At 44.4% G+C, this 16,460-nt stretch overlaps 1 protein-coding gene across 1 annotated transcript; it reads left to right on the top strand.

Annotated features, from left to right (window-relative positions):
* Positions 1–4,561: 4,561 nt before the first annotated feature.
* Positions 4,562–12,569, top strand: pkdccb (protein kinase domain containing, cytoplasmic b). The gene is made up of 7 exons (XM_076299888.1): positions 4,562–5,169; positions 5,629–5,745; positions 7,129–7,400; positions 7,725–7,804; positions 8,108–8,215; positions 10,433–10,609; positions 12,376–12,569. Exons 1-7 carry the CDS (start codon positions 4,576–4,578, stop codon positions 12,483–12,485), a joined length of 1,458 nt encoding a protein of 485 aa, XP_076156003.1. The 5' UTR covers positions 4,562–4,575; the 3' UTR covers positions 12,486–12,569.
* The last annotated feature ends 3,891 nt before the right edge of the window (positions 12,570–16,460 follow it).

The raw sequence follows: 16,460 nt of genomic DNA, 5'->3' as shown, positions 1-16,460 counted from the left end.
ACCGTCTTCCCTTTTTTCCGAACACCTCGGTGGGAAAACCGTCTGCTCAAATATCTAGAGAAACCCACTACTACGAGAGAAGGTCTCAAGGAATAAGGCAAAATTATGCGCATCGGGTGTGCGCATATCGTTTTAATTCTCCACCACTGAGTAGTTGGATCCGTGCTTACCCAAGAATCGCTTCCTATTGGACGACGCAATGTGATGATCACTGTAGTGTGGATAAGTTGACGGAGACTTGAACGGTCGCTGTTCAGCCAAGGGTGGTGCTGGTGAAAATAGAGTCTAACTAGTGAAAATAGAGTCTAACTAGTCTAACTAACTAGTGAAAAGTCGGGAGGTGCTGATATCGCTCACACATCGGGTGTGCGCATATCGTTTTAATTCTCCACCACTGAGTAGTTGGATCCGTGCTTACCCAAGAATCGCTTCCTATTGGACGACGCAATGTGATGATCACTGTAGTGTGGATAAGTTGACGGAGACTTGAACGGTCGCTGTTCAGCCAAGGGTGGTGCTGGTGAAAATAGAGTCTAACTAGTGAAAAGTCGGGAGGTGCTGATATCGCTCACTACAGTGAGGTCAAATTGGACATTTCCAGGTTTCAGATTAGTTAAACAACTCACAATTAGGCTAGCCATCTTTCAAACTATGAGCCTTTGTATATGTAACAGAATGAGTAGCCTATTATTAATCGTTTGACCATGCAAGATTAGCTTCACACCATGGCCTATAGTCAACTTATGATTATTAGCTTGTATTCATGAGCAGTAGATCTCGTTTTGGTGTCCCTTTTCTGTCTGGTGATAGTGCCTGTATCACAACTGAAATTTCAGGGCCGTCATCGTCGCCCCCAGCTGAGACAATCTACAAAGCTTAATCAAGCAAGTCGAAGCTCAGGCGGACAGAGCGAATCGGGAAGTCCGCTTGAGTTAAGTTCACCCGGGATATAACACCAGGGAGCAGATCGAGGCCCTTGGTGTGCGGGCGCAGCCTGGCCGCCACAACAGCTGTTCCACAACTGTGAGATGCCTAAATCCCAAATCAATCACCCGATCCCAGATGCCCAGTCCTCCACCTCATCAGGACGAACACGACTTTCCATTTCATTTTCCTCTCCCACTGAAGAAAACGTATTTTCTTAAAACCACTGCCCCAGCTAATAGAACTAACAAGGGCAATGCTTAGTCCAGACAAGTGTAGGCTGGAAATGGCAAGGCTATTCTTGTTGCTGGAGCCCCCTCTTTTGAGAGAGCTAATGATTTATTAAAATCTGGCCATTCTAAGTGTCCCTATTCCATTAGCCTATTCTAATTTGGGATGAAATAAGCAAAGACTATGCATTTTTTATTAAGAGAACAAAAGGCTACATTCATTGAATAGCCGAGTGTTTGTGAATTGGCATAATGAACTCTGGGCAAATCTATTTGCCATCCTCTATGAGTTGTACTTGGATGTTTGTGTGTGTATGTGTGTACCCACTTGTACCCACATTATGTGAAGTTGGACAGGGACACAACTGTGGTATAGCCTACTACCCACACATGGTAAGGTAGGTCTATTCCAGGGTTGGGTAGTAACGGATTACATGTAATCTGGATTACGTAATCAGATTACAAAAATCAAGTAACTATAATCAGACCAGATTACAATAAAAAAATTGTGTAATCAGATTACAGTTACATTGTTGGGGATTACCTGATTACATTTTATCATGCAAACAATGCAACTTTTTATGATAGCCTAGCTATCTTTTAATTTGACAAGACGTTCACTTTTTAGACTTTTTTAAGATATAGTTAAGAACAAAATTATTCATACCCCTGGCAAATATAGATTTTCTCTTGACCATCATAGAGAAGAAATAATTTTCTCTTGACCTTCATAGAGAAGAAATAATAAAGGTCCGCACACTGACAAAAATAAATTTGCAAATAAATCCACGTTTGGGAGCTTCAATCAGTGTGTGGACCTTTATTATTTCTTCTCAGTTACTTTTTTTGGTCCAGCACCTGCACTCCTTCGTTTCCCAAAATTATTCATACCCTTTTTAAACAATCACTGGAAACATCTTTATTTACCACCACAGCTCTCATAATACCCACCAAGCCTCTTCATGTCTCCACAATGATTGTAGACTGCACCTTTTTAGCAGCAATCTGGGTTTTGAGGCAGGAACGATTATTTGCCATCACTTTGGCCTTGTGCTCACTTTTTTGACGGATTGAGGTCCGCTCTAAAATATTGAAATTGTTCTCTGTTAACCATTTCTTGCCTTGTTTGGCTGTATGTTTTGGATCATTGTGTGGTTTAATGTTCAAATGCTGCCTTTTGGGGCAGCCATGGCCTACTAGTTAGGGCTTTGGCCTTTGGGCTTGCCGGTTCGACTTCACTAATTCACGGATTGGGATAAATGCAGAGACCAAATGTCCCTCACGGGATCAAAATATTTACTTACTTACTAACTTACATACTATTGGGGCAGGTCTCTCGGCACACTGCCTGATCTTTTCCTCCTAATCTTAACGTAGCCTCTTGTTTTAGTATTGTTTACTTTGACAAAGTCGCCAGGTCCCCCTGGTTGAAAAACATCCAAATAATCATTTTTCTCACCCCCACAATAGACCTCTGAAGTTCGCCTACAAAAAAGAACCAAAACGGCCATCTTTGCCCATATAAGGAGATCCAGTTCTTAATTGACGCTAACTACCTATGGCAAGTTGCATTGAAAGTTAGCTCTGGGGTAGCAAAAATCTAAGTGTGCCGCCTTCACGTACTGGAGATCACAATATCCACTCGAAGGCAGAGGACAAAAGTGTGTTCAGGAAAACGTCTGCATTTCAGACTTTTTCATCCCCGCGAGAGTTTAGCAGGTGCGATAATTCAAAATCCCCATGTTATTTTCCCATAGGAAAAATCGCCAGATACCGGATGTCAAAGATGGCAGCTTTTTTGTAGGCGAACTTCAGAGGTCTATTGAAATGGACATGGTGTCATTTGGGTTTAATGCTTTCCTTTTTTATGCCAATCTCAGGCCATGTCCCTGGGTCAAAAAAATCCAGCAAAAGTTAAATTCTTTGTCCAGGTGTGCCCTTATAAAGGTTACGCTGAGTTGTACATGTTTGGAGAAGAGTGGAGAAAATTGAATGATAATTATTTGTATCAATTTTGTGGTGGTGTCTTTTACTTAATGGGCATATTTATTGAAGTAATCCTAAAGCAATCAGATTATGTTACATGTTTTTGGTAACTGATTACGTTACTGATTACAAAAATTACCATATAATTTGTAGTCAGTAATGGATTCCATTTCAAAGTAATCTGACCCAACCCTGGTCTATTCCCACCATCTGATTCTTATTTTCTGTTCCCATGATAATCCAGTGGAGTCTCATTAGCCTACCTCAGATATTTTCTTTGTAAATGTAAGCCCTTTTCCTGCTTGTCAGTTGATATGCAGTACATTGGCTTAGCATCAGTTTCGATCGCCTGCTGTGTTGTTAGGACTGTCATTTCTCTGTTGTACAAGCAGCCTTAAAATAACCTGAGGGTTTATATTATGCATTGTGCTGCTGATGTCCACACAAACTGCCTCTTCTGGATTCTGTTCTTTCGGCGTTGGCTGCTTGGGATTGTGGGTGTTCCTGGAGCGACACCCATGGTAATTTTCTGTGGCAGATTTGTCTCTCAGTGAGCAGCGATGCAATGGGAATTCTTTATTTATGGCCTCGGCACACTTCAAGCAAAGAAGATTTCAGTAATAAAGTGGCTAAGGGGTTCTCTCTCTCTCTTTCTCTCTCTAGCATATCTACAAACTATTATATGGACCAGTTCAACAATGAGTGTCTATGGTAAATGTACAGGCTAACATAATGAACTTATATAAAGAAGATGCCCTTGTTATGTTTTTGGCCTAAATTAAAGAAAATCCTTACGTTTGATGGAACGAATTAATAAGATCTAAATAGATGAATTTACAACCACAGCTGATATCACACACCCATCTCCATGCATTAACCTTCCTGCCCCCAACAACAAATAACCAAGACATTAGACAGGTATTTTGCTGCCCCCTAGCGTACCGTCTTACCACCTTCGCCGTGTCGTCTGTTCTCATTCACTTGTCAGACGGAATAAAATAGGCCTACTGTTCAAATGAACAGTTCAATTAACTGTTGCAGATTTCAGTTTCTTGCGAGATTTTCTTTTGCAGATATTTAGAACATTCTAAATAGTCTAAGCTTGTACCGTTTTTTTTATCTTAGCGATATGCTGAAGTTATTATTATTATTATTATTATTATTATTATTATTATTATTGTAGTGGGACCATTGTAGACCATTTTTCATACTGATATTGCTGCGATTTTCGCTTGTTTGAGCGAACATTCGAGGCATTCCACCCAGATGTTAATCAGCTTCTACGGTAGGCGTAGTCACGCTCAGAGGCGTGTCTACTTTACCTCAAATGACAAAGTAAGGGCTGGTCGGTAGATTTGCTTACATGTGACAAGAAACTTTACTACACAGAGGTATGTTGACAGCCCTCAGCACAACTCGCTTCCCAGGACCGAGCATGTCGTCTGCAAGAAGCCCACTTTGCGCGGTAGCACTTTTCGCATTGCTGGTTCTTGCTTCAACATTTCTTATGAGGAGTTGGCACTATGATCTCCAAGAAAAGACATTTGCCAGTCGACACCCTGGCGTGGATTTTCTCTCGGTACAGAATATTTTATTTAAAGAACTTCAGGAGAGACACGAAGAAATTATACCCTTCTACATTGCGACGGATGGGGACAATCTACTGGAGTTTTCGGGAAACTTTGTGTCGTTCTATCCATCAATAAAACCAGATCGAATGCGTAAATATAACCACAAAGAAAAATTAATCGGATCCAGTTCGCCTGATGAAGATGTGGTTGGCTGCGACCAGCTCGATGACATGAAAGTTGTGGATTTCCTCGGCTCGGGCTACACGAAAACTGTCGTGAAAGTGGACTTGCCAGATGGATTAACAATTGCACTAAAATCTATCAACAACCAAGGCACTGACATGAGAAAATGTCTTGAGGAGTTTAAAGATCATGTGGGCTGCCACGAACTTGTGTCTTTCAAACTGAAGAAAGAAATAGTCCTCTTGCAGAGATTACAGCATCCAAATATTGTAAAGGTAGGTGAAAAACTTCTGTAAAAACCTCAACATTATAGGGCATGTTGTTGAGCGCCATATCATAGATGGCTTACCGTCGTTTTTGTGCTCGGGAGCCTTCTGACAAATTGAATTGCTTCTAAAACCAGTGCTACCATTTAGTCCTATTTGAAGCTGGACACAATGAACAAGCGACAGGCACAAAGCGCGTCTGTGAGGGGAGGTAAAACGAGATCCCTCTATTTGCTATGCCCCATTACACATCACTTAACTAAACCCAATTTGTGCAATTATTGCAACGGCCTCTTTGTGAAACACATGTTCACAGAACGAATCCGTCCATCAAAAGCAAACAAAAGGGAGTTGTTAAAGGGAAAGAATACTGCTGTTTTAATTACTGCATGTAACCCATTCTCCTCCATGTAGTTTAAAACGCCATAACCTTTAGTTCAACCAATTGACTGACGTTTTGATTGGTAGCTCAAAGGTCACTGTCGGGATAGAACACCAGCAGGAGGGATCACTGCCATCCTGGAACAGGGGACTCCACTACAGATGATTCAACTCCTGCAGAGTCCCTGGGAAGAGCGCTTTCGGGTAAGGCCCCCCTGCCTCTCTTTCTGCCCTTCCCACCTTCCACCCAACACACACTCACACAAACACACACACACACACACACACACACACACACACACACACTCAACCACCCACCCTCTCCCCAGCAGTGTTAATCAGGGCAGCCCCCACCTCCTATAGCGTCCCACAGGGGCCTACCTGAGATTGGGGGGGCTGGGCCGAGGGGGATGGGGGGTGGTGGCAGCATGACATTCCTGGCCTGGAGTGGATTAACTTTTCAGGCCCCCCCACCAACTCTTGTTTCAGGGCAAGGCTGATCAAATACTGTGGGGGAAGAGAGATGTCTAGGGCTTAGCGCTTATCTCCAGTGTCATCTCACTCGTGCCCTGCTAATTTTCCACCCATTGCTCTCATGTAGCTAATCAGTATCTACCTCCTCTCTCAACTTTCTATATGTTACACCTACAGATATGTGATACAGTGCGTATGTTGCAGTGTGCATGAGTTATAGCATGCTTTAGGATAGCATTCATGTCATAGGTTGTAAGCACAGAACACATTCATATCTTGTTTAAGAAAAGTCCTCATGTTAGACTGATATACTGTATGTGATCTGCTGTTTAAAGAAAATCAATTTGGTCACAATCACCCTGTTGTGTTTGATAGAATAATAGAAGTTGCCGAGCAGCCAGGGTTATTATAGCCTCAGTAAGCACTGTTTTTACAGTAGGCTATCTACTAGTCAGTCAGCAAGCGGTTACCTAATGCCACTGCTATGCTTAGTTCCCACCATGACCAAATCATTTTCCGCCAAGTGATCCACCACCCTCCCGAAAGCCAACCCCTCCGCATGCATTCCACTTTAAAGTCAAAGACCAAATTCTTGTGTGAACTCGTGATCTGGGTCTCAACCCTTCTGTGTCTCACCCAGTGTTGGGAGACACATGGAGATCACATTTTAGTTTCACCCCTAAGGCAAAACAATCAAAAACAACACTAACGCTTTTAAAAACTATGCTTTGTATTCTCATTCTATTGTTGGGTTTCAGTTAGTCTGATCTGCACTTAACTTGTGCAGCTTAACTTTATCTGCCTTCTCTGCAAGCAACCTTATGCAAGGATGTATTCTATCCATTCCTACAAAATGAGATTGGAATAAAACTCACATTTTTGTTCTTTTCAAAATGATGTTCAGTTGGTTACTGTAGAAAAAAAAGTAGTATGGTGCTGAGTGTGGCTTTGAGTATGGTACTGACCAAGCTTGGGTATAGTGTTGCGTATCATCCATTTTGATCTACCAGTTGAGCATCAAGAGGACATGTGCAGAATATTAATGCAGAACAGTATTAATCATGCATTCTTTCCTCTCCTCTCCTCTCCTCTCCCCTCCTCTCCCCTCCTCAGGTGTGTCTTGGTGTGGTGCGGCTGCTGCACTACCTGTCCCAGTCTCCCCTGGGCTCGGTCGCCCTGCTGGACTTCCAGCCGCGGCAGTTTGTGATGGTGGACGGCGAGCTGAAGCTCACCGACCTGGACGACGCCACCGCCAGGGAGCCCCTCTGCCGCAAGGACGCAGACTGCTTCCTCCAATTCCCCCTGCGCAACTTCAGCGGCCGCTGCTCGGAGCGGGGGCGTTGCGAGGGCATGAACGAGATGCGGAACCTCTACAATGCCCACAGGTGAGGCCAGAGGACACCACCTTTCTAGTGACGTCCCAGAGGCTTTTGTGTCAGAATTCCCGGTGGGATGTCAACAGTCTTTTTTTTTTTTTTTTTGAGTGATGAATTGCCTTGTATTGCCTTGTTGACATGTAGCTTTGTAAAGGTCAGCTTAGGGGTGACATGCTTAGGGATTGTATCTGAAGCACGTGTGCTGTCTGCCTGGATAGATTTACTGTTTGTGCTTTGTGGTCTAGCCGTTTACAGGACGGTTGTGTTATTTTGGAATTTTCTTCCACAGACTTGAAACATTCAAACTTTTTTGGTGTGTTCTTCAATTCGCAGGTATTTCTTCCTTTACCTTCTACCTCACCAAGCTCCGCCTACACTAAGGCCTCTAGTTGATCAGATTATGAATTCAACGGGTGAGTGAAATTCTTTATTAGTTTATTTGCATTTATTTTTGCATTTGTTATAAAACTGTTACTCTGCCTTTTTGCATTGCTTTGTCTATAGGAACTCACATTTAGTCATACATTATCAAAACAGATTGATATGTTAGGACAGGTGCAACAACCTCTTAAAAATGTAATAACTGTGAGGACTGATACCTGTTCAGGCAGTGTTTTCATTTGCACCTCTCTGTTTGTTTAATTGTGTATATTTGCGGTGTTTGTTAATTATCCCTCATTGTTGCCGGTGGGCTAACATTCTCCTTTCATCCTCAGCTGAATTAAGAAACGACATCAATGGAACACTGGAGGCCTTTGAAGAGGTTTTCCACATCTTCAAGTCTGGGCTCCACCTTGAGAACTTGCCTCCAACATTAATCAGGGGTAAGATTTCTCTGCTTGGTATAGTCCCCCCCCCCCCCCCCCCGGCACACGTGTTAATGTGTTTGACAGAGCAACCCCCCCCCCCCCTCCTTCATTAGCCATCCGAGGGATGGGGTGGGTATTGGGCGCCCTTCCTGAGACGGTCACCCGATACTCCCTTTCTCCAGCTGCTCTAACGCTTTGTGTGGGACTTCCACGCTCCCTGCTGCTGTCTGCCGGAGACGTGCTTCACCCCACTGGCCTGCCAGGCTGTGGTGCTACGGTGCTGCGGGAGCGAGAATCCACATGGCGTGGAGAAGAAAAAAAAGACGCACGACTGAAACCTTGTGTCGGCGTGAATCCTGCACGCTTTTGAAGTGCTCCTCCACAGCAGATGTGCAAGTCTCCCACTATTAAAAAAGAAAGAAAAAAAACGAGGGAAGGACGTAACCTAATCCTCCTTCAAGCAGAGGCGAAACAGCACTGTCTCCCTTCTCTTTACAGGCTTTTTTCGCCGTTCCCTGGGCGATGACCTGAGCTCTGACATCTATAAATTACACCTTGACAGAGTTTAACTTCAGTAAAAGCCTTGGAAGGTGGGGCCAATGTCACTGGCCAGGCGTTAATGTATAGAACACATTTCTTTCTGTTTTTAGCCTGGTGTAAACTGAACAGCACCTCTGGAATCAATTACAAATGCGTGCCTATGCACTGTTTGAAGCGTGTAGGCCGTATGGGATGGCTGAGTTTTCAGTGCGTGTGTTTTTTGCCCCCGTTAAGACCCCCTTCTGTTTGCTGTTTTGTGTCACCGCTGTCCTGCATGGCTCTAATTAGTATGCTAGCACTCGTTTCCAGCACTAGTAATGAAGGTGAAGAAACATACACACACACACACACACACATGTACACACACACACACACACACACACACACACACACACACACACACACACACGCATGGACGCATACTTGCACACACGCAACAGTAACACGACACTTTAGCCTCTGGCGAATGAGAAGAACTTCTGTTCTGACGGGGAGCATATGTGAGGCTCAGTGCGTGTGTGTGTGTGTGTGTGTGTGTGTGTGTGTGTGTGTGCACGCGCGCGCTCTCATAGCTTACTTGGCCCTGTTAATGTTTAGCAGATGAGTTTTTGGTGGTATGGGGGGGGGGACCCTCCTGCCTTAGACTGTGTCTGAATAACTTTAGTGTTTCTGGGAACACTTAGCTGAAAACCACATTATGCTCAATAACACAGTCATTATGAAATATATTCTTCATCTGCCCTATTTGTGACTAATAGAGTGATCTAAAACCAGAATGCGTTGTAAGTACAGGCTTGAGGTGATGGCGAAACTACATATTTCTGTTTCTGTTTTATGAGGGTCTATTCTTTTTGTAAAATAAGTTAGAATCATACACTGTAAAAAAATGTTGGCATACTCAACTTAACCCACTGGTAAAGTCATCTTGTGGCTTTGACTGAGTTAAGCTGTGTCAACATGTGTTTAAGGATGAACTTGTATTAAACTTGAAACTACACGGCACATTACCTCAGTCAAAGTGACAAGATGGCTGGACTGGGTTCATTTCAGTCAGCAAATCCTCTATTACAGTGCATGGATGTTGGGCTATTCACATTTATTCACTTAGCTGATGCTTTTATCCAAAGCAACTTACAAAAGAGGGAGCAATTCGCCATAGTCACTCGTCTCCCCTCTCATACGTGCGGAGCCCCTCAACCCCCCCCCCCCCCTCTCTCCTGGTTGCCTCACCTGGCCATGGGAACCTCATACGGAGGCCTCCTAACAGGATTTCTCTCCATCATGACTGTAAGCCCCTCTCCGCTCTGTCTCCGTTCCCCTTCCCCTTTGCCTTACTGCCAGTGGGCAGCCGTGTTTCCCCTCCGTCTTGTATCCCATGGGTTGGGGCTCAGAACCCCATGCTCACCCCCCTCTCTCTCCCCCTGTTCAGACCTTTGCTCCCCTACTTGGTTTCTGAGTGCGGCTCATTACTTGCATATCTCTTCTTCTGTTAGTGATGTTTGGACACTTTCCCTCTAGCCCCCCTCTCTTCATCCCTTCCTCTTCAACATGTGATATGTATACTGCTTGTGTATATGATACATTTGGCCTGACGCCCTCTCCCTCCCTCCCTCTCTCCTTCTCTCCCTCCCTCCCTCCCTTTCTCCTTCTCTCCCTCCCTCCCTCCCTTTCTCCTTCTCTCCCTCCATCTAGAGTACACCTCCATGCGCGGCGTGAGCAGTGCGGGGAATGTGGACTACCGATGCTGGCCCTCGTACAGCCAGCAGGGCTGTGTTCTGTCCGTGCACAGTGCCAAGGAGGCGGCCGCCATCTGCCACTCCCACCCCCAGTGCTCCAGCTTCTCGCTCAGAGACCAGAGGACCTGGACAGGTTGGTTATCTACCAGAGCTAGCAGGAACACAACACATGACATCAGTCAGTGGTGTAGTCTAATTAGCTGTAGTGGGTATGCTGAGATGTAGTATAGTTAGCTGTAGTGGGTATGCTGAGATGTAGCATAGTTAGCTGTAGTGGGTATACTGAGATGTAGTATAGTTAGCTGTAGTGGGTATGCTGAGATGTAGTATAGTTAGCTGTAGTGGGTATGCTGAGATATAGTATAGTTAGCTGTAGTGAGTATGCTGAGATGTAGCATAGTTAGCTGTAGTGGGTATACTGAGATGTAGTATAGCTAGCTGTAGTGGGTATACTGTGATCAATGCCAAATGTTAACACCTATCCTTGCCTATTTTAAGTGGGTATACTGAGATGGTGATGCTTTTTAAGTGGGTATACTGCTTAGTCTTGCGTATCACATAGACTACACCACTGACATTAGTGCCACTAAGGCTTGTTTTCCCTTGCTGGAGCACATGTTCAGTTGATAAAATTGTAGACAAATGGCTATGACCTCAGACACCACAAGTTTTTGTTATAACAAGCCATACCACACAGTTGTATTTCAATTCAGTGCAAAGTACAAGCTTACTCACATAATTGCAACATTACTGCTCCAGAGACATTGGGCAATATAGAGCACTAGGAGATTTTAGTCATGTAGTCCTCTCAAACATATGCTTGCTGGTTGCAACTGCTTATTCTACATAAAAGATGTGATTTTGGGCACATGTTTTTACATTTTCACTTGTATGTTTCCAAGAAAATTATAAAAACATTCATAGACATCCACAATGTAAACAACAGATCCAGAGCCGTTTTTAAAAGGGAAACATGTAGTAATGTTTGAACTGAGAAGAACAAGCTGGTGGATGTCCAGATTGTTCCCATCCTGAACTGAATGCACTGAACCTCTGTAGGCCTGTGGCTTCTCCAGGGTTTCTGTGAGGTATCAGATCATGATAGGCAGGCTAAACAATCTTTGGGAAAGTTTCAACCCATGTTATCTTTGTCAGTTTGAACATAATCTATCAGACAGTTGTTTTTGTTTCGAAGTGACAGGGAGATTTTTCTCCGGGGTTGTTTTTAGACGACATTAGGTGTGTGGGACCCCACGGCTCTGCTAAATGTAAGGTAGCACCTAATCTACAACAGCGCTCCACTGCTTTGTTCCTTGCTGAGTAGGTAGCTCTTTAAAAACAGCCTTCTGTGTAGGAGTGTCTTCTGTGGTGAAAGATGAATGCTGGTGAAATCCTCTTTGGCTCGGGGCCAACAAAACTCCCTCACAAGTTTCAGAAGACACAGGAGGGGGGAAGAAAAAAGACACTTCTTTAATGTCTTGTTGTAAAGCCCGCATGACATAGTTATAAATATGTCTGTCAGTTCATAAGGTGTCATTGCAATTTAAATCCACAGACAGCCTGTAATTTAGCTGTAATGGTCAAAACAGTCGGGCGCGGGTTGCTGTAAGCTAGCCCATCTGGTGTGTGCCCTGACAGGGTTATATATTTTCAGTGAGACTTTTGTTTTTGTGGGTTGTAAAAACTTTTAAACTGTTCACAGTATAGCTTCAGTCTACGCCTCTTGTCAGTCATTTGAAATCTGGAAAATCCTGAAAGAAATGTGAGTGAGTCATGATTAGAAGTTGGCTGCGGATATTGAATAAATCTCTCTGAAGTTCATAGGCTGTTTCTTCACCGGCTTCATTGAGTTTGTGAGTGGGGGTGCTGATCTCTCCCCCCCTCTCTCCCCCTGTACAGGACGTCTACTCGCCACGTTTCGGAGCGGCTTCAGCCATCTTGTTCCAGATGTGCACTCGGTGGTGTACGTACGAAAGACCAAGGCAAGCCTGGGAGGAGGCCCACAGTAGAGGACCCACGTGATGTCTCAGAGAGGGGCTGAACTGAATAGAGGAGACCGGGCTTTGGCTGTGTACTGGTTCAAGGATGGGAGAGGAAAGAGGTGGAGGTGGAGGTGGAGGTGGAGGTGGAGGTGGAGGTGGTGGTGGCTGTGTGTGTGTGTGTGTGTGTGTGTGTGTGTGTGTGTGTGTGTGTGTGTGTGTGTGTGTGTGTGTGTGTGTGTGTGTGTGTGTGTGTGTGTGTGTGTGTGTGTGTGTGTGTGTGTGTGTGTGTGTGTGTGTGTGTGTGTGTGTGTGTGTGTGTGTGTGTGTGTGTGTGTGTGTGTGTGTGTGTGTGTGTGTGTGTGTGGAGAGGGGGATGGTGATGTTGTCAGAAGCACATGAATGTAATGGATTTATAGGGATTTGCATTCGGCGGTCATTTGATCTGACTGCCAATCCCTGTGTGCTGCCTGGGTGCATTTAAATGGGATTTCCCTTTAGGTATAATTAACCCCCCCTTGCCTACACATTCACGCACACACACAAACACAAATACACAGACACAGACACACACATACACGCCTCCACTACCACCACCAACTTCATCCTGCTTCGTAGAACTTGAAGGCATGGCAAAAACTCTCTCTGTGTCTTATTTCCTCTGAGCACTCGTACGGCTCACGTCCCACAGACAGAGCTTACTCACTCACTCACTCACTGGTGGCTGGATGTCTATGAGAGAACAAAACAAAAACAGGAAGAAAAGAAGAAGAAGAGCAACAACAACAACAACAACAACAACAACAGCAAAAAGAGAAAGAAAACAAAAACACAAGCGCTTACCCTAACAGACTTTAATCTTAATTGGCCCAGAAGCTGTGCAGCTCGGTGGCAGTGGAGGCGGGGTCAGTGCTGGAGAAGCGTTGAAGAGCGATAAAGAGCGCTTCCCCCTGAGCAGGCCGAAAAAAAGAAGTGTCTAATCCGTGGTGCAGGACCAATCGCCTGTGACGTTTATGTAAAAAACAGCAATGTTACGGTTCACTGACAGCTTCGTGCTGAGATGCCTAGGGGGTGGGGGGGTGGGGGGGTGGGCATACACATCTACTAAAAGAGAAGTCTCAGCAAGCTTCAGGCAAGGCTCCCTAATTAGGTCCACTCCACTGTTAAAGCCTTTCGGTCTAAAGACTGATTTTAGTAGAGATCCTTGTGTGAAATAGGGTTTTGCTGAGACTTACTTTACTTTTTGGATAGCTGGGAAAAGATGTTAAAACTGCAAAGCCATTTGGGATATGAGGAGCATGATCATTCTAGTGATGAGATGTTATGCGGTGGTTGTGTAAGTGGCTGTGGAGACATTCACCCCATGGGTGTAAAGACTGTTATAAAGAGATCCTCATAAAGAGATTCTGTGAATCTGAGAGCATCGGGATCATAAGTTGTCAAACAGACGTGTTACAACTCTGTAACAGCACCATGACCATATGTTTTATATAAAAAAATTGATCCATATACATCCAAGTTTTTTTATTTGATTTCATAAAATGCACGTTAGTTTTAAAGCTTACATTTCATGGTATTACAGCTTTTTGTCTAGCGAGCTAACTGACATACAGCATACAAGCTTGGCTTTGATAAAAGCTAAATAGCAATATATTGGGTGATATTCTGTTGTAAACGCAGTTTTGCAGTGTTTACGACCCAGAGCAGAAAACTACATAGTGCAGGGCTGGTGGGAACAATATGTGTTTATCAGTCTCTCAAACAACCAAATACCAACGAAATGAACAAGTTAACTACAAATATTTACATCTACAAATGGTAAATAAAAACTTCAATCAACAAGCCTGAAGCACTATAAGCACTATAATTTTTATTAAAAGGAACAGAGTATGAAAAATACGTTCTGTTGAACCCCTTCACTACTCAACTTATATAACTGCATTGTTTGTAAGGGTACTTTAGATAAACTGTGGGTGTTTTTTTGTATTTAAATCTGACACAGGACTTCGACAAGCATGAATAAGACGTCATGAATATTTTTGCTGCTCAACTCCTGCGGTTCCAAACAGCATATGTGTTCCCCATGGGCTCTTTCTCTCTCTCTCTCTCTTTCTCTGGCTTGAATCTGCAAACCATTTCGCTGGGCAGAGAACTGCCGCAGCCTGCGCCCCTGCAAAGTTTACACAGAGACCTCCAAATGCATGCAAATAATCACTCTCCGGGGTCATTACGGCTTCATTATTAGATGTAAATGTGCCTTGTTTGGAGGCCCTTTCTCATGGAGCTTGCGGCCGGGGCCTCGCATAATGCACCCAGGCATTAAGAACAATCACGGCTAAATCTCCTGTTAGCACACGAATGGGTCGGCCATCTGCCTCTGTTAAGGGAATCCCATTCGCTCCCCTGGTGCTGAAGATATGCACAGATAAGACCAGGAGAGTGCTGCAGTGGGCAGAGGAGATCAGGGCACTCTGAATGCCTGGGAGGGGGTAAGGCAGAAAGCATTGTCACCTCCTCCCCTCCACACACACACACACACAAACACACACACACACACACACCTCCCTTCTACTGTTTCAGTTCGAAGTGGTTGATAAGATGTTATGTGGCTGGTTCCTGCACTTCCAGTGAGACTGGATTGAGTTGAATGCAGGGTAAACATTAGGCAGGGAGAAATTGTCTCCAGGCGAGGCAGTGCCGTTAAAACTAAAGTGCGACCCTGCAACCAGTCTTGTCAGTTTTTTTTTCAGTCTAGTTCCATTATCCAGTTTATGGTGGAGTCAAGCTACAAATTTTGGCGGTTTCCTCTTCACTGCAGTAGAAGATGTTAAAGTACTACAACTAGAATTATATTCAAGCCACTCTAACCCCCTTCCTCGCGGTTTCCCTCCTCGCAAATTGAAATTTCTGGAAGGGCCTGTGTTTGTCTTGGCTCACGAGAATCGCAGGAAAAATGGCCGCGCTGCTTCTGGGGGCCTTAGTGTGCATTCCACGGCGAGGTTCTCAAATCCATCCATCAATACCCACGACCTCACTGCTGTGCAGGGGCCTCGCTGAAGCAGTCAAGGGCACTCTCAAAAACTCACCAGAAACGACAAAATCCGGCATCAGTCATGGCCACAGCTGTGAGGAAGGGGCTGTGGACCATAAAGGTTTTGGGATTTGAGATGTGTTTATGATGATCGACAGCTGCAGTAGTACCATACTGTAGATAACTACACATTACAACCAGCTGATTGAGTCTAACAAACAACACTTAACATGATAGGAATAAGTGATAAAACATGATTTGTAAGTGGATAAAATGATTCAATAGATAAACTACAGTATGCTTGCTTGCATATTGTGTATGTGATTTATAATATAACTGCTTGGGTCAGTTTCAGTGTTTTTTAAGCCTGCAGTCTGGATTGTTAGGATTGTAATGAAATCCTACCTGGTTGTAAAGCTTGTGGGATCTCTGTACATTTAGGCAGTGTCTCTGGCCTGGGATTCAAAATAATACTTTCACATTCTCCCCCAGCCTCTCTCTCTCTCTCTTTGCACCGGCACTGTCTCTTGTACAGAGTCGCTCTGTTTCTGCGGGTTAAACTGACAGCTGTGCCGTTCTTTTTCGTATTTGAAAGAGATTGTTATTACACCCCTCTCTCTCTCCCTCCCTCCATTCCTCCCTCTCTCCTCTCCCTCGTTCTTTCCCCTTTGCAGTGTTTCTTTAGTTTCCAGTTTCACTCGACTTGTTTCCATCAGTTTATTCATGGGCTCCATCTGGAAATGATATGCTCATAGAAAAAACAAGGCATCAATGGCTGGGAGAAATGTGTTTGAGGGGCATCGTCGGTACCCCCTGGTTGCCTTTCTGCCTTCAGAAAAGAGAGAGAGAGAGAGAAAGAAAGAAAGACAGAGAGAGTATATGAGTTTTTTTGGGCTGGGGTGTTCTCTGCTGCACGGTATATGCTTTGGTAGTGTTGAGTTGATGGCTGTTCCGGGCGTGTGGCGAACACAAGA

Source organism: Alosa pseudoharengus, unplaced genomic scaffold (assembly GCF_046254945.1).
Source record: "Alosa pseudoharengus isolate Yale_2024_CS ecotype anadromous, Long Island Sound unplaced genomic scaffold, YU_APseudo_1.1 YU_APseudo_1.1_scf_22, whole genome shotgun sequence".
NCBI lineage: Eukaryota > Metazoa > Chordata > Actinopteri > Clupeiformes > Clupeidae > Alosa > Alosa pseudoharengus.
Note: the sequence above shows the minus strand (reverse complement) of the source record. Positions and strands in the feature narration are given on the sequence as shown.